The sequence below is a fragment of the Mugil cephalus genome, chromosome 13 (assembly GCF_022458985.1).
Source record: "Mugil cephalus isolate CIBA_MC_2020 chromosome 13, CIBA_Mcephalus_1.1, whole genome shotgun sequence".
Taxonomy (NCBI): Eukaryota; Metazoa; Chordata; class Actinopteri; order Mugiliformes; family Mugilidae; genus Mugil; species Mugil cephalus.
The window spans coordinates 13,435,110-13,459,404 of NC_061782.1; the positions used below are offsets into that span (position 1 = coordinate 13,435,110).

The 24,295-nt window shown below is 42.8% G+C and overlaps 1 protein-coding gene across 1 annotated transcript; it reads left to right on the forward strand.

The window, feature by feature from the left end:
* The first annotated feature begins 566 nt into the window (after positions 1 to 566).
* Positions 567 to 23,696, forward strand: loxl4 (lysyl oxidase-like 4). Its single transcript, XM_047603855.1, has 15 exons — positions 567 to 648; positions 2,248 to 2,584; positions 3,484 to 3,785; positions 3,871 to 4,085; positions 10,074 to 10,112; positions 10,275 to 10,488; positions 10,577 to 10,754; positions 15,657 to 15,811; positions 15,903 to 16,070; positions 16,428 to 16,590; positions 16,673 to 16,916; positions 17,853 to 17,968; positions 18,296 to 18,432; positions 20,793 to 20,904; positions 20,994 to 23,696. Exons 2-15 carry the CDS (start codon positions 2,269 to 2,271, stop codon positions 21,062 to 21,064), a joined length of 2,430 nt encoding a protein of 809 aa, XP_047459811.1. The 5' UTR covers positions 567 to 648; positions 2,248 to 2,268; the 3' UTR covers positions 21,065 to 23,696.
* Positions 23,697 to 24,295: the final 599 nt, after the last annotated feature.

Sequence of the window (24,295 nt, forward strand, 5' to 3'; positions counted from 1 at the left end):
CTGGAACCGTGGCCTTTCCTGTTGGTTACATTTACACACATTCATATGACAGTTGTGTAATGCTCCGAGGATGCAGTTAGGTAAGGCACCTTCAGCCAATCAGAGAAGAGCAAATAATGAGAGAAACGTGAGACTTAGAAATAGAAATTAGTTTACAGAGAATATTAATTACATTTCTGATAAAGGATTTAATGTCCCACCCTTATAAATTAATGCGTTATGTGGATGTGATCGGTCAGAAATAACTTCTCCATGTTTCAGAATCCATTCATGCAAATATCCAAATTAAAAAAAAGAAGAAAAAGGAAACAAAGAATATATCAGAATGCAAAATCACACGAAAGAACTGACTTCTTTGACATTTTTGGATTTTCATAGGGACAATGTTTGAGTCTTGTTCATCCAGGTTACTATCTAATAAACCAGCTTTAAGTAGTTAAAGTCAATATGAAAGAAAGAAAGAGAGCAAGAGAGAAAGTCAGTATAGGAGGAGGGAGGCAGGGAGGGAGGCAGGGAGGGATATATGTGGAAGGAGGGAAGAAAGGAGGTTTGACTGAGGAGAGCTTCTAGTAGACACACTCCTTCACTCAGTCACTCTGCCCTTGGCTCCTACAAGCATCCACCACTGCAACATTTGCTGCCTTGCAGGTGAGTGAACTTTCACCTTAACTTCTCCTTTTCTATTTTTCTTTTTTATCTTGGTACAGAATATTATTTTGTTTCGACTTGATCTCCTTGTTTTTATTTATTTTTAAATGCAGGTATATCTAAGAGTAGTGTAACAGGTGTTTAGGTCATAAATGTAGGCACAGGTTACTATAGGCTTTCTCAAAGTTGAGGATCTTTACAAATTAATTAGCCGTAGAATTAGATGGATATATGGTAGTAACGTTCAGACTTTTGCAGAAAATATTAAATAGACAGTTACTGTTCCATACATTACAATTAAATGAGGTTTCCTCTGTTTACTTGTTGCTGGTTTGTTCTTTTATAATTCCATCATCTGAGTAGACAAACATATTTTATGCAGTTTGTGCACAGTGTTGTCCTGTGGCCTGCAATGATTTCAGCCACTGTCTCCACCACTGAGTGCTTGTTTGCCTATGACAGATGTTAACCTCCAGTTAAAACCTGCCTCGTGTTTCTGTCTGCTCAGTTAGCCTTGGGGGTTGTTTTATTCGCATAAAAAAGTGCGCCTTAATTATATGCCTATATTAGACATGAGTGGAGGCATGAGTACGCACAGTATTCTGGCTTCCACTGCACCAGTGCAAGATTGCAGCAAATGTGGGACTGCTCAACAAGCCAAGCTGTATCTCTCTGATTGTCAGCTGATAAGTTTCCACAGCAGTGGTAACTGTCTCAGCGCATCGTTTCCTGATAACAGAGACGAACACACTGCTGGCTATTTAGGAGACTATCTAAACTGTTTAGTGTATCTGTCCAGAGGATGTCACCGTTGGTCTATTTCATAACCAGAACTCTCATTGTGTCTATTGGTTGTCTGTTTCACCTGTGTTGAAAGGAATTATTCACGTGTTCATGCTGTTATTTAAAGTTTGATGATGAACTTCAGTGGGGTTTTTTTTTTTTTTTTAAATCACATTTGAAACAAAGGAAAGTGTACAATGTAGCTCCAAACTGGCTGTTCATAGGCTACTCATTGAAATATTTGGAAAATCTAAATTTCAACCCTACAGTGTTATTGTAGGGCCCAAGAAGACCTTTTAACTTTTGTTAATTTTAATTTTTTGTTTTTTTAATTTTCATGTAGAAAATCAAAATTAATTAATTTATGGCTCATTGTCCTGTATGTATTTAGAACATTAGAACATAAGTGCTGATTGAGGAACTTGTCAAATACACATTAGACAACATTAGGGCACTTCTGCTAATAAAGCAGTTATGCCCAGTGTTCATACAGAAGTGGACCTAGCAGACCACATTAGACCCCGATTTGACCTGAGAATGTTGCCTTGAATTTGGCTGATTGGCTGAGTGAAAACCACATGCTTCCTTACGTCATTGGGTGACACAGGGACGCCAAAGTTAAGTGTAAAAGTTACCATATATGGTTCCTCGCGTCATAAAGGGTTAATGGACTGAAATTCATTCGCTGGAGATTTTAATATATATATAATATATATATATATATATATATATATATATTATATATATATATATATATATATATATATATCAAAATAAGTGTAACAAACTGAAAGATGTTAACGTTTTTACCTGCAGGCCCTCCTCCTCTCGCTCACGATGACCCGCATCCTCAGCTTGAGCGTCCTCCTCCTCCTCGTGCTGCTGTCCCTCTCCTGCCCGGCTCGCGCCGAACCTCGACAGGCCACGTCCTCTCACCGCAGAGCGGCTCGCGCGCCGACCGCCAAGGTGCGTTTGGCAGGCAGCTACACGCGCGAGCCGCACGAAGGGCGCGTGGAGGTGCTGCACAACAACACCTGGGGGACCGTCTGCGACGACGAGGTGGACATCAAGCTGGCAAACGTGGTGTGCAGAGAGCTGGGTTTCCAGAACGGCATAACGTGGGCTCACAGCGCTAAGTATGGAGAAGGAACAGGTGAGAACACTTCCTGTTTTGCAGTGGGAAGGTCAAATGTCATACCTTTTTTTTTTTTTTTTTTTTATCAGATTACATACTGTTTGCGTGATGGAACAGGTTCAGACTTGCCTCCGCAGTTTATTATGTCTACTAGGAACAAAACCACAGATGGACTCAAGTTAAATGTCCATTTAGTGTTGCCATTGTGCATGCTATCTAAATTAAGGCCTACTGATATTCTTAACTGAAATTGCACCTCTGCTTTTTCTTGCAAGTCATGCAAAGGTTCATCAGATTAACACAGTCCTTAAGATTTAAGATATCTAAGAATCATCAACAAGCAGGAATATTTGCTTCGACTAAGCCCAATAGGCTTTACTCTATCCTCTAAAACGCCAATGTTGCTGCGTGGTCTGCAACTAAAGTGTATGGCTTCATGAATAAACCACCAATTAAGACATCCAAAATAACTAGCATCATAAAGTGACAAAGATAACTTGTCGCGGGATTGGAGACTCCATCTCGTTAAGGCCGCCTGGCAGGCCGGCACAGCAGCTCCATGGTCTGAAAAGGGGCATTTGTTTTAGAATAATGACAGCATTCGCTTGCCAGAGTTGTGCAACACTTGCCGTGGTTTATGGACATTCTTTACAGCTGCTTTTAAATCCAAATTAAAGAGAAGGTTGAGTGGATTCAGGGAGCACGATCTACAGCACCCAGCCTTGTAAAAAGCTGTGTATCTACTGCTTAACACGCCGCTAAGGTGCAACCCTAAATCACCGCGCTTGTAAAAGTCAAGGGTTAGGTGTTTAGGAACTGATTTGGGCTGTTGTGTTTATCCATTGCGCGGACTGACTATTGGATAATCAATGAACATCACAATGAGTGAAGTTATGAATTGTTTATCCTTTCGCAAGGCCCAATATGGATGGATAACGTACGCTGTGACGGCTCAGAGAGGTCCCTGAAGGACTGCAAACACAACGGCTGGGGGGTGAACGACTGTAAGCACTCTGAAGACTTGGGGGTCGTGTGCGCTGCTGAGCGTAGAACCAGTCAGCCAGCCAGCAGAAGCCACACCACTGCCGCCAGGCCGCACGGCAACACCGCTCCTCAGTGGCAGGCCCCTGTGGTCACCCGCCGGCAGACGGCATATGGATATTATGGAAACGGACATCCATATGAGTTCACCAGATTACAAAGACCCCAACACTACCAGGTATACCACGTTACCTCTGATAAAAACGTCTGTGCTCCTTTCAGAGAGATATCTAATAGTGGATGTGATGTGTGTCTTCTGCAAGGGTCAGGGCAAGGTGCGAATTGAGGAGGTCCGCCTGCGTCCCATCCTCATGGCTACCAAGAGGAAGAGCCTCGTCACGGAGGGCGTGGTGGAGGTGAAGCATGCCGGGAGATGGAGACAAGTTTGTGACCTGGGATGGAGCCTCAACAGCAGCCGGGTTGTGTGCGGGATGCTTGGTTTTCCAGAGGCCACTCAGCACAGCGCACACACATACAAGTGAGTATGACCCTTTCCCCACCAGCTGCGATAAGAGCAACACAATTCACCTTTATGACCTCGAGTTATGATATTACAAAACACTGGGTTGTTGACCGTGGTTTAAATGGGCAACATGCTGTGCCATTCATCGCATCCTTGAATGAATAAAAACACATCCTTAAGAATAAAAAAAAAAAAAGGGCATCATTTACAGCCTCTGTGAGTAAAAGGCTTGCATCGGGCTTATCTTGCTCCCCCAGCCTTTTCTCTCTCGTGTCCCCCTTTACCCCCACCCCTCCATTCCTCAGGCTCAGGATGATGATAAAGGGATCCCTGTCCCCTCTCTACTGGCCTTTCTCTGCGCTTCACTCTAAGCAAATCACCTCTGCACACCTCATTGCCTCTCTCTCACTCTTTTCTGCCTCTGATGCTATCTGCAGCCTGCAGCTCGCAGACAAACCCTCACAAAGACAAAGCCTCACTCTAACTTTTAGATTACCATGCCAAGGTGTAATGTCAGTGCTGATTGTGCTTTAACTATCCCATCGATACCCCATGTAGGACAGAGGTAGCTGTTGGAGAGCGGGATGAGGGTCTTTGTGGAGGGACTTTTTTTTTTTTTTTTTTTTGGCAGGGCAGACTCTGTAGCCTTGGGTCACCCGTGGATTTCTTCACATTTACATCCCACCCCAGAAATACCATGTGGGACATGCTGCCAATACAGTGACTATACAAATGTTCATGGCTGCTATCACCTATAATACTTTCTTGTACTGAAACACCTTTCAGTACATTCCTTCCAATGTATTCAGTGTGCATTAAGCAAACATGTTTATTTCATCTAAGTAAATATACTTATTGTTCAAGATGGACAAACTCCCCATTACCCATAATGTATTCTGAAGAGTGGTTTTGAAGTTCACTGGGTCGGCTACGGCTGCCACCGTCCTGTACCCCTCAAAGAGGTTACATCTTTAATAATGCAACATATACAGTACACTCTACAGATTAACCCCTGTATGATTGTTAAGATTTGGGACATTACTATATTATTGCATCAAGTATAAAGTTGGGCATATGTACTTGGAGATCTGTTGGGGTTGACAAGCTTTTTGAGAAAACTCCAATTGTCCATTTAAGGAATTCCAGTTTCCGGCGGTTGCGGTTTGTGTCCACTGAGACATGGGCTCACTCCATTGTATTTAGTTGTTGTCTTTTGCCCGTTTGGCTCAGATTTACATTTCCTCTGTGACCGTTGGGGGAAAAAAAAACAGTAGTGGTTTTGGGAAGGTTCTGCTCTTAAATCACTGCAGGACCACACATTTGAAGGGAATAACTCTGTGGCTATTATAAGAATGAACAGTGTCTGGCCATCACTGGATGGGGGGACCCAGCTGGACCCAGTGGCTCCTGGAGACTTGCCGACAATAGGTGATTCACAGTTTAGCCATTCCTTCCCTCTCTTGGCAAAGGGTGCCTCTGAGTCAACTGCCGACAGACCGCAACATCTGCTCTGTACTGTAGGTGCTAGATTCTTGCTGCTACTGGAAGGCTGTGACTGCGGAGGGGGGGGAAACCTATTTGTTTTATAGACTTTTCTAACTCATTAGTAACTTTGCAAACACTCACTGAAGCCGTTGCCCTTTAATTAAGCTATCTTCATTGTTATTGGGAACACAGTGAGGCTGTAACCGAATCGTCAGACATCATATCTTCGGTAATAAAAGGTCCCGAGAATGAGCTGTGGTTGAACATCCCGGCCCAACTCCGTACCCGGGCTATACAGGATCATTTATTAGAGCACAGTTTCCCCGCATTGCAGGTGTGATGCCTTTCATGCATCTGCTCAGTTTCGATTGCAGCATAGATTCGGCAGTACTGGAGCAAAGAACTGCATAAGAGAAGTGCCACTTGAGGGAGGAATTAGATAGATTTGTATGACTGCAACAGAGGAGATTTGGCTGCTTACCAAGAAGAAGGGCATGCCAGAGAAGGACAGGGCTGCTGTAGCTTGAAGGACTTGGGTAGACGCCTTCAGGGAATCTGCTCACTGACTGTTTTAAGATGTTGTTTTAAATTCTTCCTCTAAGGTCAAGAAGTAGAAAGTGAAATAAAAGCTCCCTTGCTGCTCTTTTAGTCTCTGGATAATGCTGTTACTCTAAATGTACAGCGAGGAGCTTGGTGAACACATGCTGCTATGTTGAATAGTTTTTATTGCGTGTTTAAATTATAAGGCTCTAACACAGAACTGGACGTGACTTGATGCGTTTTGGTGTGCCTGTCCTGGTTATGACCTGGTGTTTCGCTGAAGCCTCGGGCTCTTTACTGGTCCGAATCACGATGGCATGTTTGTTTCCAAATTTGTACCGGTTTTCAATCTCCACAGATCCACATTTGTTTCATCTTAATATGTATTTTTCCACACATAAGCCCCTCTTGTTTCAGCTGCTTGTGATGTTATTTTAGAGTATGTGATTTCTAAAATGCATTGGAAAGGCGGAAAAATACCTCAGTCTGGACTCGGTAAATGTATGACTGAACTTTGAACAAGACTGAAATTGCTACTTGTTATAATTACAACGACCGGGTTCGACTCAATATGCCGAGTATTCATGTAACAACTTTACCAGTTGCCAAAGAAACTCAGCATTGTATTGCATGGCTTGAGCAAATATAGCCAGCGAAATCCCCCCCCTGTTTCTCCTCCTTGCCCTAGACTTTCATTCAGTCCATTCTTAGAAATCCCAGAGCCTGCCATGTCTCTCAGCTCCATGTGTCTCTTGGATTAAACTCTGAAGATGCTGTAATTACAAGTTGGTCAGGACCAAAGCTCTCCAGGGTTTCTGCTGAGAGTGAAAAAACACCCCCAATTATAGCCCTGTGTGTGTGTGAGAGAGAGTAAGACAGAGCCGGTGAAGAGTGAGGAAGAGACTAACTGGAGAAAGAGGAGATGGAGGGAAGGAGCGGGAGCAGCAGGCAGACGAGCCAGATTTTCGCTTGCTCGTATGAAATATGGCCAATTACAGCTGCAGTTTGCAGCACTGCCGCTGTGTCAGCAGCTGTCTGTCTTCCTCTGTCACCATAGTGATTTGAGGACTTAACCCGCATTTTGCGTTTAATTATATTTCGGCAGAAAATTTTCTTATGACGAGGGTATCATTTTCAGGCCCTTGGGTGACATTTTGTGTGACCAAATCTGGTTTTCCTGTCTGATCTCTGTGTGATCTTCCTCAGCGACCTCCTCTCTAATTTATTTTCCCATCTTTTAATTTCTGTGTGCATCCCAGTGGCATTTTTTTGGGTTTGGAACGCACTGTGGAAGTTGGCTTTCAAAACTGAGCCGAAGCGTAGTGGTCTTTGTGGGTAGATCTTACAACCGTTTAATGAAGTGTGTTAATATATGTACATATGTATGTGTATATGCATGTATAGGCCTTCTTTTCCACATGTTTCCACATTTCTACAGCTAGCTGTCAAGATAGCTCCTTAAAACCCAATAATATGAAAATAGGGATATTGTAATGCAAACTTACTTTGCTTTTATGAACATTTTTAAATTCAAATAAAAATCACATTAAGATCAGAAATAAAGTGAGTGAGCGTGTGGTGGTGGTAAAATCCTAACAGTGGTGTAATGCTTGTCTTTTAACAGGCAGGTGGGATTCCCTATCATTAGCTTCTGTTCTCAAGTGCTGGATAAACTGTTTGGTTAAACACAGCTGACGAATGCTGTGGAGGTGAAAAACAATCTAATCCCGGGTCTGTCTGTTCAGTCAGCGCAAACCTCGCAGAGAAGCGTTTTCAATCGTCTCCCGTGTCCTGTTACAGTTACATTCATTAAACATTTGATTTTATGTATTTAACAAAGACATTTATTGCACGTAAGAACCAGCGCTGTAATCCAGTCAAATGAAAGACCTGAAGGCATCATTTATAGCGTGTGTAGTAGTCCTGTTGGTTTCGGGGGTTTGCTGGTTTGTCTGTGGTGAGGTCACAAACAAGTCACAGACATGTTTGCCTCATGGGAAAGTGTGTGTGTGCCTGCTCCTTGCTGTCTATCCCATGGTGCTGCAACGCCACATGGCAGACACATTTAAGATCTTTTACAAGTGTTCTTCAAGACACTGTAAAATCAGAGTTAAATTCTATACAGCGTGCCAGTCACAGTTTACAGCAGGTCTCCTGACTTCACACACAACTTTATTTAGAGTTATGTACATGATGTAAAATGATGCCTTGATGGGGTTTTAGTTGCTCATCAAGTCACGTGTTTGATATAATCTTGAATGGGGCATGAATCTGGCAATGCTCTTCCAGTAGCTAAATCTTCATTTACAGGTGTTTGTAATTTAAGCAGCAAACATAACTCCTTAGAGGTGCAGTTGTGCTTCAAATGGACCAGAGAAATGACTTTCTTCAAGAGTTTTATTCAGAAATAACCATTCTTTCAAAACAGTTTCAAAACACCCCTATTTCCTGAATAATTGCGGAAATTAAAGTACGCTAATTTAGAAGTGTATTTTGAAGCCCTTTTCCTTTCTGACTACTTAAAATATGTTTTGCTGATGGATTGTTTGTATTTTCAGCTTGAGCGCAGTGAAGTCTCATTGCCTGCTGACTACTTACAGCGTCAGGAAACAAGTTATTATGTGATTCTGGAAAGTGTACAGTCAGCAGCCCATGACTTCACGCAACCATCAGTATCACATCATGTCACCAACAACGATGCTATTGATTCCAGCATCCTCAGTTTGTTTTTTAAGGTTCGTGCTTTAAACTTTAGGGAAAGTCTGGAGTATTGGCATGACAGAAATACTAATATAGACCTGAATTTGCTGCCGTACAAATATCCTTTGACATATTTGTTTATTTAAAAGGGAATGCCCTCAAATAAGACATGGAGTGTTGTGTATTTATTTATCTGTCGTACATCAGCCAGTAACAGATGCCTTAAAATGTCCCTCTGGTCGTAGCGTGCGTATCTGAGGGTGTTTCGGTGTAATTCATGTGAATGTCGATGATGGGGCATGCACTTTGCAGTGGTTTGATGTTCTGGTATGGTCTGTGTGGCATGTCTGCTCTGCGTGTCTGCCAAGAGAACAGAAGGCTTTCTTTCCTCTCCCCCGCTGTACCAAGTCAGTCATCCCAGTTGGCACATAAATCTGTTTGGTTCTGGCATCTCGTGGACATTGGTTGCAGTGTAGCGCTGGAGTTTTTGTTTGCGTATCGTGCTTGGTCAAACCCTGTTTTCCCAGAAATGTTGTACATCACTGCGTGTGGCTTTGGAAGCTAGCAGCACAGTTCAAAATATCTTGTTATGTTTATTCTTTTAATCCTTTTATAGTACTTACTTCCTGTAAGAACTATAAATCTATAGCGTGCTACATGGTAGCAAGTGTATGCTAAAGTATTTTATGGAAATGGCTCATTTTAGTTTATTTAATCTGAAAGGGGGCTGGTAGGATAAAATTACCCAGCACATTCCCTGTGAAGACTTCTTTGTGGTGGTGGGTGCAGGAAATACTGTTTCCTTATAGCTCAGGAAGATACACCGACCGCTTAACCTAAACACAACAGCCCACATTCCAGATGGACATATATGCTACTGAACCTATAAAGAGAGAAAGGAAAAGCTTCTGAAAGAGAAGCGTGCATTCTTCCTTAAACTATACCACGCAATTCCATTCGTGTATCGGACTTCACACTCGCCACAAAACCACGTGCACAGCTTATTCTAGTTGTATCTAAAGTTTTACATATAGAGAGACGGATACAGAGACTACTTTTCTCAGTAATAAGCCAAGTCAGTGTGTTAGAGTTACTGCTGCTCAATGTAGAAGAAATAAAAGAAACAGCACACGCTACAGAATATCTTATAGTCACTACACCTTCCTGTGTAAAATGTTTAGCTTAATCCCTGAGGTCACGTTTACATGTGTATGTTTGCAACCTCAGAAAATACACAGACCCGATAAAGCTAACGTCCAATTCTTGTTTTTTTTACAGGAAAATCTGGGACACCAAGGTTGCAGATCCCTCAACAAGGTAATAAAAAGAAGCCCATGTTTCTTTTACAGAACTTTTCCATTTTATGTCTGAATGGTCATTTAAACACAAAGAGTCCTAATGAGCCAGATGAGCTTCATTAGTTAAGGGCGGTTTAAGAATATACTGTTTTAACAAACGCTTACTCTCTCTTCTTTCCAGACTGAGTGCCATGGCGAAAAAGAAGGGATTCTGGGTAGAAAAAGTTAACTGTATGGGCACTGAGAACAGCCTGTCCGAGTGCCATGCTCAGCTGTCCATCCCTCGTAGTCCTTCACCCTGTAAGAGCGGAAGACATGCGGTAGTCAAGTGTGTGCCAGGACCTCAGTTTGCTCGCATGTCCTCAGGAAGACCCCAGGCCCCTCATCCAGTTGTGGTAAGATCAGGATAGTCACATGTGACATATTTGAATTAAAAAACTGTGTGTGTGGAGCTGAGTTACATTCCTTCTCTGCCTTGCACAGCCTGTGCGTCTGAAGGCAGGCCCCAGACTGGGCGAGGGTCGTGTGGAGGTGCTCCGAGATGGAAAATGGGGAACCGTCGTGGACCACATGTGGGACAGGACTGCGGCCACTGTGGTGTGCAGAGAACTGGGCTTCGGCACCGCCAAGGACGCCCTGCACGGAGCCTTTATGGGTCAAGGTGAGACACAGAGAGTGGATTGTCGTTGCTCATTCACCTGAAAATCTAGCTGGTTCGAGACTGCAATTTGGATGTCTGAATGTGATCATCATGCGTCATGGTATTCCAGAGAAGACGGGGAGACTTTTCCAGTCTTTTGCTTATCTTTCGCTTATCTTAGACGCCGCACCCGTCTGCCCTGACTGATCAGATAATGTGCGGGCATGTGTGTTTGTCTGACTGTCTGTGTATGTTACCTTGTGAGGCTGCGAATGTGTTGATTGTAGTATCTCCAGCTGTGATTACACGAGCGCTGTGCCCGGGGTATCAGCTTCCCAGACACCATAGACACGTGCACACAGACGCACACACACACTACAATAGTACAAACCCCGATGGTTTACATTGGCGGTACGCAACTAGAGCCACAGTCTCAATCTTGCTAGATTCATGCAAGCTTTTCATTCACTTACTGGGTCCTGTGGGCTTTTTCTCTCAATTTCAAATGTCCAGCTTTGATGATTCTGTCAGTATCCAGCTGTGCCAGCGGTGACCCCACCCTTACAAAACGTGAGAACGGCTTCCCCATGCCTCAGTCAAGGGAGTAGTCTCTAATCATGCTGATGGAGATGCACTGTGGCATGATTCGCTGCTGGTTTAGCTGTTCATTTGATCACACAAAACGTATTTTTATGTGTTGGATTAGCCCCTTTTACCTTTTAACCTCTAACGTTGGGATTTCTGCGGATGATGACATAGCGTCGCGTTTCTTTTTGATGTGTCTGACCGAGCTAAAATCGGCTTCTTTTGGCTCTTTTAAGGGGACGGCTGCACCAGCCTTCAAACCCCTTGTCATCTGGTTTTCATCAGGGTCCAGGTTCATCATAATAGCAGCAGTCTGACAAAGAGGTGTTAGGGTGTAAGGATTTAAATTTTCAGTTTTTCTCTGATCTGACCGCAAACTTAGCTAGCGTCCTGCCAGTGTGCTAATTGTTCATAGTTGCGTGGGAAATAAGAGCGACCTTTTAATATTATATTTACACACAAGGGAAAAATGTTTATACAATGTTTATACATGCGACATTGATAGAGAAAGCTGAGTTGTCATGTTTGCACAATTGTAACTGTAAAAAGTCCATAAAGTAAAAAGGCTTCTGTAATCAAGTTACTTTGCTGTTAAACTACAATACAATGGCATGACCTAGATAATAGAGGAAGAATGTAAATAGTGCAAATATTTGAGAAAACCACTTTTCAACATTGCCATTTAGCATTATTCTTGCCTGTGACTATTAACTTGTTGGCCAAACATATCATCAGGCGAGAAAAATAAAAATACTTACTCAATAGACACGTGCTGAAGATGGAAGGTCTCCACCTGTAGCCTCAGTCTGTCCCAACTCAACTGATTCCTCTTCTCTTAACTGCAAAAAAAAAAAAAGTCACAGTCAGCCAATACACCGTTGAATAACACTGTGTGCCCTCACCGTTGGAAATGTAGTTAGTTTGTAAAACAAGCAAACAGTGGATGTTGGGTGGTGTCTCAAAATAAGAGCTGGAGACTATAAATCCAAACTGAAGCATCTTGTAGTTCAGGGCCCAGTGACATCACCGGTTCTCAGAAACAAACACATTTTTACTACGAGCTCCAGAGACACAGAGAACACTGTTGTTGACATGATGTACCCAGTTTAAAAAGAGAGATGAGATTGATAATCAGTGTGTGCTTAGCATCGGTCTGCAGCTGTAGTTTAGTTTGGCAAATGCTTCAGTGAAGGAACTGCAGGTCTCTTATACCTTGTTTCTTCAGTTGCGATTGGCCTACCCACCCACTTACAGCCCTGTTTGCAAATAATGCAGACAGTCTAAGTGCACAGTATTAATTAAACACTCATGTGGTTGCACATGCCTTTGAATGGGCATAAAAAAAGTTTCATGTGGACAAAGCAGGAGCATTGACAAATCTGTCTGGATTTATCTCTAAATAAATATGAGTGACTCTTATAGTTTCTGTTCGTGGCAGCTTTAAACTGTAGCATCAGCTTCTCGTTCGGTTCATTAAATTCCTGTAGGCATCTGAAGGCAGCAGAAGAGACATGTTAATGAATCTGAAGCATCTGATTTGCAGCTGTCCACTGTGTTTAGGTGAAATAAATTGCACCAGAAAGGCACCAGTCTGCTACAGAATAAGCCCATACATAACATACTGTATCTGACTGATCAGCTGTGAGTCAATGTAAGTGGCTCCACTGTTTCAGAGTGGTCCGATGACCAGCTGAAAAGGTATTTACTTTTCACCAGTCACATCCAACTACATTCAGCTCATTAGCACTTTGCACAGCTGCACATAATGTACATGAACAAAAATGGAAGGTATGCTTAGAAACACCCACACGGTCCAGATGTATCTCTTTACTTTTCTTGTTATTCTTGAGCATTTAAAATAGGGCCAATAAACATACACACATAAACACACAGTACAGTATTCTCCCCTTTTCTCTTACACTTACATATCTAATGCCATTGCAGGTTGCCTTAACTTCAAAGCTCTCTTACAGCTTCCTTTCTATAACATGCCGTCTGTCAGACATTTTACTGTGACATGTAATTTTCCATGTGCTCGAAGGCCACATAAACACAGGCCCGTACAGCATGTCGTTTGAAAAAGGCATAATTAGACTCTTTGATGGAACAAACCCGCACGGAGAAAGACATCTTGAAAGAGCCAATTGTTTGAAATGTAGTTTGGTGCGAAAGGCCTTATGCACTCATGCATCGGTGGCAAATAACAGGTACACTCCTTTCAACACGTGAGCCAAAAAAATAAATAAAAATCCACACGGTTTTCGTCAAATCTCTCAGTTCTTTAGCAACAAGACCACACAGGCGAGCGTTGAATTATTTATGATGACCGAATGTGATAATGTGATAAAGGCTGCGGTCGACTGGGTGGTTTACTGCGGCGTGTGGTTGATAGTCTGCCAGTCAGAAGTGGCTTCACGCATCAGATCTGTTGAAGCACATGCTTGCGCATGCGTTCTTGTGAGCCCTGCACGGTAGGAGGAAAGTTTACAACAGCATTGTGTGATATTGCAGTGACAATATGACTTGTGATAATTAAACAAACATTCAAGTGGACCCACATTTCTCCTCACTCTTGTCTCCGTCCTTATTACTCTGGCTAACGTCGCCACCAAATTGACACCAATTAATCTGAGGGTAGCTGAGGTCTAGTTGTGGCTTTGTCGGATGAGCCAAATGGTGTCAATGCATGGCTCACCTATAAATAAAAGGACTGATGCACTTTCTTAAGAAACGGATCTGATGACAGAAAGACTTTATAGAAGCAAAGCAAGAGACATTCCACAAATAGAAAAAAAACTACACAAGTCTTAATGTGCCAAAAAAACAGAGTATAATTTCAGAGAGGAGAAGAACAGGGTTTCCCTCATAACCGCTAACCAACTATTTGCGTTTTTCTCAACAAGAATGTGACCGTTGTTACTCTCTTTTCCATCCGCCAAAATCCATTTTCTAATCTGTCCAAGTAATCTGAGGCATTTGGCAGTTTTAATTACACGGAAACCAAGCTCACTCTGTTCCTTGTAAATACTGCATTTAAAGTTTTGACATTTATATTGTGTTCGGACGTTGCCCTCGTAGATGTACCTCCTGTCACCGTCAGAGATTTGATGTCAGGGAGAATGAAAGTGAAGAAAGTATTTGGTTCTGTTCAGGCTCCATCTGCCTACGCCCATCATCATTAAGTCTATCATCACCAGCGCTGACTTAAACTACACAGACAATGTTTCTATTTACTTTCTTGACCAACATCATTATTTTACTATCATGTTGCACGTGAAGCATGAATAGGCTATTTGGGAGTAAGACACCCTGACTGATGCTGTTATTTATGTGCATGTAAAGTGTGTGTGGCCGGTTCCTTACTTATTTTGGGTTTTTGCGGATTTCCCAAACTAAGATTTAAGTAAAGCCTGCCAGTGCTCGTTTTGAGGATGCCCGGACAGGGCCCCGTGTTTGTCTTGATAAGCCAAACAGTGGGATCAAATTTGTGGCCTTTACCATGCAGATAGAAGCGGAAGTGGTTTAGAAGTGTCCTTTTCATACATGTGAACCCACGCATGGTGACCAGTATGGAGGCAGGCCTGCAATCTACCAAAACCAACACAGAGACAGATGGGGTTAGGCTGCAATCTGGTCCTGACTATCATCTTTTACGCCCATTTTTCATGGTTTTTCTCTTTCCCACAGTTTTTGTGGCATTTGTCGTGTTTATTTCAATGCTACCTCACTTCCAAGTTTGCAGTTGGTGCCTTTTGTTCAAAGAAAACACAGAAGCCATAGTTTGTTGTGTGTTTCCATATCTATCATTATGGCACCAGCTGCTTGCTTTTATAAAATCTTTCTGGCTTTTATGTTTTTTTTTGTTTGGAAATAATCTGTGTTTTATGTGAAATGTATTTTATTTTGCCAAAGATTTGGCCTCGTTTGCTCACTCAGGGTGGTGGACTACACACAATGTTATTGTTGTTGGGACTATTTGTGTTAAGGCAACAGAATAGAGGTAATGAGGTGTGACAGATGCCCAAAGTAGATGTTGGTGGTTCTCCTGCTTGGCTTGCTGGAGCATTTTGTCATCACAGATAGGATTGTTGATTTGATGCTGAAGTAGAGAAAGCTCATTCAAATGAAAGGCATAGAGAATCTCGGTTGTACGTGTGTGCACTGCCTCGTGTGATAAAGCATCTTAATGCCATTGTGTCTATGTTGGGTGGCCCCAGACAGTCCAAAGAAATATTGCACTTCAGTTATGTTCTTGCTTCTGGTTTGTGTTTTTTTTTTATTTTATTTTTGTCCTCCAAGTCTTTATAACCACAAAATCTCCTCTCTCCATCTCTACAGGTACAGGACCTATCCATATGAACAGTGTTCAGTGTATGGGGTCAGAGCGCTCAATTCTGGACTGCTACTTCCAAGAAGTTCAACCGTGGACATTCAAACACAGCCAGGATGCGTCAGTACGCTGCAACGTCCCAAAGACTGGCATAGAGAACACGGTATAAAACCTACACCATCGCTAGTCAGGACCTAATCAGCTTTCGCTGACGCTTCCGTCCCATTTAATCTTTTAATCTAACTGATTTTCAGGTGCGGCTCGCTGGTGGTAGAGTCCCATCAGAGGGCCGTGTGGAGGTTTTGATGGAGGTTGGGGGTCGTAAGCGCTGGGGCTCCGTTTGTAGTGAGAACTGGGGCATCAACGAGGCCATGGTGGTATGCAGGCAGCTTGGCCTGGGCTTCGCGGCCAGTGCTCATCAGGTAACCACTCCTCTGACCAACACAATGTAATATGTAACTCTGATCTCCAGTTGTACTGTCACCAACTTTTTTTTCAATGATGCTCTGGATGAACAAATAATGTGGCACACCCACTTCAAAACCAATTAGTGTCATTTTAAAAGCATCAGAAAAGAAGGGTCAGACACATAATTTCTCCACGATTTGTCAAAATCTCATCAGCGGTGTCGGACTTATTGATGAGAAAATTAAATGAACACATGGAGAACGATCCATCGTCACGGCCCCTGTAGTCACTTTTGTGGACAATGAGCTATGATGCCGCTCGCTGATTTAAAACTTTTTTTTTGTCCTTTTCATATGCCTTCGCTCTGACAGGAGACCTGGTACTGGTCTGGTGACCCAAATGCGGGTGATGTGATCCTCACTGGAGCTCACTGCGTGGGCACGGAGCTCTCAATTCAACAGTGTCGTCGCAACAACCATATCCACTGTCCTCGTGGAGGTGGAACCAAGGCTGCTGGAGTCAGCTGTTCAGACAGTAAGTTGAACCATCTTCCAGTCATCTTCCCCTGTTTGAACCGTAACAAAATCTCTAAGCGGGCACCTTTCACGCCTTTCAGCTGCACCTGATCTTGTTCTGGATGCCCAGCTGGTCCAGGAGACGGCCTACCTGGAAGACCGACCCCTCCACCTGCTGACTTGTGCCAATGAGGAGAACTGTCTGTCGTCATCAGCCGCCAGGATGAACTGGCCCTACGGCCACCGCCGCCTGCTGCGCTTCTCCTCTCGCATCATGAACCTGGGTCGGTCCGATTTCAGACCCAAGGCAACAAAAGAGAGCTGGACATGGCACCAGTGTCACAGGTAGAGCAGTTACTGAAGGTGTTAAATTGCTGAAGGTGTGTGGGTTGTTAGAAATAACTGTTTAAATACTTACTATATGTGGGATGTTGTGGTTGGCCTTGTGGTCATTTTAAGTGTTTGTATGGGGGTTAAGTACGGTGTGAAGTGTAAAGCCTGTCAAAAATACTTTCACAAACACCTGTTCCTCATATAAAATTGCTTGTACGTGCATTAATCACATAGCTCCTTTCACATTGACTAATTTTAGCCATATTTAATTTAATTGCTTTCAATTGCTACGTTGGAAAGAAAACAGGCTGAACTCATGCCAGTGGACACATGGTGTGATGAGGGCGCTGCACATAGCATGCAACACAGACATTAAACATAAGAGACTTTGTCCGCTTCTGGGCCTCAACAGTATGTTGTGTGTTAGGTATGAATAGATGAAATATTGTTCAGGGATTTATTCATTTTTTTTAACCTCTAAGTTGAAGAGGTTAGTTAGATTTTCAGATGACAGGTCACTTTCAAACCTGTCGTCATTTGAAGCCCAGAGTTTATGGGTGGCCTGAAACGGTGCTGCCGTCTCCCCAGATTCATTAGGCGCCCTGCAGCATGGGTTTGTGGAAATGACGGTTGATCCAGCCGTCTTACAGCAGGTCACGTTTAATACAAAGGCCCATGCACAGTCAAGTCGGTTTATTACAACATATCGGGGCGATGGATGTGAGTTTCAAAGCGCTCCATTCACTTAGAATGAGTAAACATCTCGACGAAGCTGACGCTAAAGCAAGCTTCTGTGAGAAGTGTGACAGTGACACCCACGCTCGCGTTCAGGCAGTGAGGTCATTAGGAGACAAGCCATAGGGAGCCAGTGTTCACTTAGTGTAAAAGCTCACACTCATAGACACATGTGCACGCTCTCACCTGGACTTTCCCCTCTGTCGTCCCCAGGCACTACCACAGCATTGAGGTGTTCACGCATTACGACCTGCTGACTCTGAACGGCACAAGGGTTGCGGAGGGACACAAGGCCAGTTTCTGTCTGGAGGACACATATTGCCCTGATGGTAATGTTCAAGACTATTCATGAGTCCCAGTAAAAACTCATTCCCATTAGTGACAGGAAATTAATGCCAGTATTTCAGCTACAGCTATTCAGATTTTTACTTTGTGGTTAATGTGTTAGATCGCTGCTGTTGTTGTTTGTTCACTCTCCATTTACTTGTTACATCATGGATGAAATGGCTCGTATGAAAAAGGCAGCCTTCACATAGTATGAGGTCTAACGCAATTCAGGAAACTAAAGGCTCTTAAAAGTAACAGGGAGTGCCGAGCATTAAATGAGCTTTGATGCCCTGATTGATAATGCCGCTGTGTGCGTGTATGTGTGTTAGGACTCCAGAAGCGGTTCTCCTGCTACAATATGGGCGACCAGGGCATTTCCGTGGGCTGCTGGGACACATACCGCCATGATATCGACTGTCAGTGGGTGGACGTGACGGACGTGCGGCCAGGAGACTACATCTTTCAGGTCAGAAGACATTTTTATATCACAAGAATGAATCTCCAGTAACTTTGCATTCAGAGGAACAGTTGGGGAATATGGTTATTATATTTATTTTGTTTTTCTGCCAAGAATTAGAGGAGAACATTTAAACTACAGTGAGTCAAACAATAATTTGGCAAAAACAAAACCTTGGGTTAAACAAACAAGACGTAATTTGTTAACAAGAGAGTTTTAGTCTAGTTGCTTGCCCCTGTGTCTAGCTTCATATATAGCATGCAGCTGTGAGTGATGTATTAATGTCCTCATCTAACTATAAGCACAAAATCACAAATGTCACAAAATGCTGAACTGTCCCTTTAAGACCAGAGGCAATAAGAGATAAGTGCTCTCAGGTTTGGGTTTTTTTTTTTAGTAAAACCCCTCATCCTAGTCATCACCTCTAACGTTCTGGCGGTCACTTCTCTGTTGAGTCGAGTCATTGCGGCGACTGGTCTAAAACACATCAAAAACTCCATCGCCCATTATCCTCCATTTCCAGGCCGGACCTCTGATCCCACCGCGTTATGCAGCAGTCTTTAGATGTTAGCATGCTAACAATTACCACCTAGCTGCGGGAGGCTGGTCCCAGTGTTACTCACTGTTCCATAATTATTACTGTTACACGGTTCGTCTGAGAGGTCGCGCTCAGTCTTTGTAATTAACACTCTTTGTTGAAGATGGATTTATTTAATTTACTCATAATAGATGCGTAGCACACACACACACACACACACACAAATACACACACACATATATATACAAAAGGCACGCACCGACTGAGTGTTTTTTAAGCATGCTGAGTGCCGTATAATTATAAAGTGGTGCATTGCCGTAGCCCAGTGTGTAGGCGAAAAGAAGGAATGAATGATAGAGAAGGACAGAAAGGGATTTAAGATAAATGAGGGAAAGAAATTGGACAAACTACTGAGGGTGAAAAGGTCAGTGTCGTTTCAGGTCAGCGCTTTAAGTGAAATCCTTAAGATCTCACTAAATTACACTGAGAAGAACAAGCGATAAATATAAAAAATATATAGAAAAAACACAGTAGCCTAGCAGTGAACTAGTTGTTCACCAAGGCTTCAGAGCTGGAACAACTTTTACAGCAGCCCCCTTTTCTGTGTTCTTTCATTTATCTAGTAAAGTGTAGATGATGCCTGTCTTCTCTGATCCTGGAGGCCTGCCCTTGAACCACCCACTGCTAATGAAACACACCAATTGCCCAAATTAACTGCTGGCTCCCTTTAGTCAAACGGCACCTAGTGGACCCCCTTCCATTAGGAACGGCTAATTTGCCACCAAGGAATTCCTCCTGCCCTGTTTTTATTTTTATAGTCACTTTCTCAGCAAGCGACACGTTCTGCCACTGAAGTAGCCCCCCCACCACCCCGCAAAAAGCCCCTCGAGTGCTTTGCCCCAACACTGTAATTTACACAAAAAAAAAAAAAATTAAGAGACAGTTCATGTGCATTCGCTGTGTTTTTTTAACCCCCCCTTTTTTAAGCGTAGTTCGCCTTCTTTCCCCCTGAAGCTGTTTGTAACCTGTACTTAAAGTGGGTGTTGCAGTTTACAGAGCAGCTATTAGAGTAAATGGCTTCTCAGTATTATCACCGTGCCAGATTAAGAGAATGGTTGTATCAGCATTTACAGAGCTGCTCGGCAAATGACAGACTATTAGTACAGTGTATGGCAGCACTCAGAATGGGACCTAATTCAGACGCACAAACATTCTCATGCATAACTATGCGGTTGCGACAGACTTCAAATTCAGGCTATTCCAGGATGAAGTGTGAGGAGCAGAGTTCTGCGAGCCCATTATATGGCGCTCATTCCACAAACCTCCACTTTAAAGCTGAAGAGCCTCTCCTGCAACGCTGCCATGTTTATGTGGGCAGAAGTGTCTTTGTTGCGTGTTTTTGTTCAAGCTCTAAAAAAAGACGACAATGGGCTTCCCTCCTCCCAGCGTTTCATGCCCCGCATTACGGTGGTCAAAGCACGTGTTTTATCGCCCCGTGCTATTCAGACTGTAAGCTCAGCTGTTGACTGCGAAGCGACGTCGTCCCAGCATCAGATCCACCAGAGAGAGTACAGTGTGATGTACAAACAGGAAAACTGTATGGAAAAGTCATCCGGCTTTTTATAGATGAGAAACAGATTGACTATAAAAACAATACCAGCCACGAGTGCTGTTTAATAACAGGCCCTCTAACAATTTTACATCCAACTGCTCTTTATGTAAAATGGCTTTCCCAGCGTGTAGAGGACGTTTTCATTGCTGCTCCTTGAACCGTGTCCCATCTCCCCGTTTGCTAATAAATGAGGTCATGCGTGTCTCTGTTATATTGCAGGTGGAAGTCAACCCCTCGATGGACATGGCTGAGTCTGACTTTATGAACAACGTCATGAGGTGTCGGTGCAAATACGACGGCCACCGAGCGTACATGTATGGGTGTCACGCAGGTGAGGACGCAAACCTGCCTCTTCTCTTTCCCCGCTCCGTGTCGTCCTCGCGTCCGATGGTAATGTTTGTTGTTTTCTCTCTCTTCCAGGCGACGCCTACAGTGCAGAGACTGAAGACCTGTTCGAGCACCAGCGGCAAATCACCAACAACTTTGTGTAGCCCTTCCCGGGGTCCAGCATGAAGGCCTTCCACTGGGGCCCAGAGACTACTCAGGGTGGGCTGAGGTCTAAGGCCCCGGGACCTTTGGACCTTTGGACTCACAGTAACAGAGAAAATGGCGCCTGCTCATCTCCTTGGCAGATGTGGATAAAATATTCAAAAAGCACATCATATCACTGCAGCGACCTTTTCAGAGACTCCATTCTCAACTCAAACAGCCATTGACAACAAGAGTGGAACAGGTGCCATATGGTTCAACAAGTTGTTGTTTTTCTAACTCTAATTAATACGATTTTTGATATGACTATAGATATACTGATCTTTGTGAATGTGGACTACTAGTAACTTATAATAGTTAAAACATATAGCCTTAAAAGACCGTAATGTCAGGGAAACCGGTGCTGTTTGGAAATCGTAGAACCAATCTGAGAAAAATGTCCCCAAATTATCGATAGAAACTGATGAGAGGATCATTTGTGATAGTTGTGCTTAAATATTGGTGCTCTTTAACAATACTGTATGTCGATTATATTAACCTCACCTCATGTTTCAAGTGTTTAACCGAGTTTAACGCGGTGTAGCTTCGGGTAGTTTTCTCTTGCAGCCAACGATAATTTTATGAAAGTGTAGCTGTGCTTCTCATCTACCACAGATAAGAAGAGGTCAAATTGCTTTTATGGAACGAAGCACTTTATCTTTTGAACATCAGTATTCTTGATTTTCCCACCGTTTCTTTTTTAATTAGCCTCCAAATTGACAATTCAGGGTGTTTATCAAAAAATTACCTTATTGTGTTTTACCTTTCCGATTTCTGTAATCTGTGTTTAGTTTTCATATTCATTGTGCTATTTATGCTGTACTTTATTACTTTATTTATTCAAGGAATTCACACTTACAAGGCAGTAGAGAGTTTAACTATTTTTTTTTTTTTTCCTGAGATAACTAACCAGGGAGAAAATATGCAGAAGCTACAGGACGTAGAGTTAGAACAACCCCATGATGCAGATGAATAATTGTTGATTTTATTTTAGTTATTAAAACAACTGTAACTGTACGGTTTTCTCTGCCAGCGTCTCTGATGGGAGGCAACTGACTGGTCTGACAGAAAACCACAGTATTGTGGTAGGCAGGCAGGGTTTTGAGAGCATATAAAAAGCCTTTTAATTACGTCTGTTTGGTTAGACTTAAGGTTACGGTTAAGATTCGGGCCATAGCATGTGCTTTATAAAGAAACGATGGAATTGTTACTAATCAGGGAAAGGGCAAGAATCTGGATTTCAGCCTCTACAAACACTATAAGGGAGATCTTCAGAAGGAGGCCAGCCAGGACGACAGTGATTGGAAGAAAGAATGAGGAAGTAAAAGAAGGACCGAAGGGACGGATAAAGTTTGGATGAAAACGTACGCAGACGCACAGTTTTTACTACCAAAGCTGTCTGTTTGGAGGGAGCCTCGCAGAGACCACAAGTTGGCATTTTCAGCTCCCCAACGAGAACAACATGTTTGTCTGGGAGAAAAATAAACTCTACTATTCACACTTTAACACAGTAAACAGTGGCCTTATTTTGGCTTAAGCTAGGTCTGCTAACATATACTCTATCCCTCTACGCTCTGCTGAATAAGCAGCACCTAGCACGCCAAACAACGAAACAACGTTGTGTTCTTTATGGCACGGGGACACGTGTTAACGATGTTTCTTTACACATGAACGTGTTTGATGTGCCTGCCTTACTGTCTGGCGGTTAAACATGTTAAGACGGTTTTCTAATGGACAGTTTCCAGGACATGTTGTGGAAGGGAGACGTCACTCGTAAAGGACAACTGTAAACTAATTTAATTTGTTTAGCAGACGCTCTAAATCCTCACCACAGAGCAAACAAAGAAGGCATTGAAACATTCCCTCGCTTCATTGAATAACCTTTTATAACCATGCACACCTGGCCAATCTCAGTCAGCCTTATTACTAGTAACTGTATCAGGTAGGATTAGTGCTAAAATGTGTGCTTTTCTGTTGTTTTGTGCTTGTGTACAGTTGGCGTTTGACATATTCCTATGGTCTGTTATGTGTGTTATTTAAAAATGATATGCCATTCCATAGCTTAAGTGGGTTCATATTCATCATTTTACTGTATTAGTGTTCATGCTCTAAGCACAGAGCATACAGCACAGGGATAACATTTGCTATGGCCAGTTGTGCTTTAATTTTGCTGAGAGTGTGATCCATGTGGAGCTGATCTACAGTCATGTTCACAGAAAGCTGTGCTCTCAGGGACTTTGACCTCATCTAAAGAGTAAAAATAAACATTTCATATGATGTGATTTAGTTTCCTTTTAGCTGTGATATATTCGTGATGACAACAAATGTACTGGAGCGGTCTGTCAGTGCCCATACGAGAAAGAAAAAAAAGAAAAAAAATCTGTACCCACATGTTTATTTTGCAGGTAAAAAATGTAAGGTATGAAGGCGATAAGCTTTGTTACGTTTGTCTTTTTTTTTTTTTTTTCCTTGGGGAAAGTTAGGATAGCTGCAGAAAGACACTGGCTGAGTCAGAGGCAAGTTTCAGTTAAGCAACAAATCACTATCCATTCATTCATCATTACTGTGAATCAATAAAACTTCATCACACACTAAGCTGTCCTCTGCTTCCTGCCTCCTTCTTTCCGTTAATGCATTACACTGCAGAATATTTGTGGATGAGAAAGTGGCTCAGATTTTATGTTTTCTCTGCAAGAAAAAAAAAAAAAACAGTATAGCCTTTTCCTTTCCTCTGCTCTGATACATGTTTGTCTTATTCAGAGGGAAACTGAATCTGATTACTCAGTCACCCTGTGTTCCTGCGCTTTTACGGTAAAAACTGGTGTAGTACTGGAACTTTATTGGACAATTTCCCCTAAAATGTCAAACCTACCCTTTTAAGCTGTTAGATTTGTCGCGACTTGATCCTTTGCAAATACTACCTCTCACGGGAACGGAGGAATAACGAAACTAGCCCAGAAATAAAAATACACAAAAGTGTCCGGGGATTAATGACTGCATTCAAACACATCAAATCTGGTAGAAGTGGGTGGGGCGATCGGCTATGTCTGGAAAGAATATTTACTCTTAACAAAAGTTGGATTTGATCGCAGCCGACAAATCCACCCAGAAAGAAAACAGCTGAGCTGTGAAGTGGTCGCTGGCTGAGATGAAACAGCTGCTGGGTAAACAGGAAAGGAATACTTGAAAGCAAA

Excerpts from the sequence above, each read along its gene's own strand:
- loxl4 (XM_047603855.1), top strand. The coding sequence starts at position 2,269 with ATGACCCGCATCCTCAGCTTGAGCGTCCTCCTCCTCCTCGTGCTGCTG. Across the intron at positions 4,086-10,073 it reads CACAGCGCACACACATACAA|GAAAATCTGGGACACCAAGG; the intron begins GTGAGTATGACC and ends TTTTTTTTACAG. Across the intron at positions 10,755-15,656 it reads CGGAGCCTTTATGGGTCAAG|GTACAGGACCTATCCATATG; the intron begins GTGAGACACAGA and ends CCATCTCTACAG.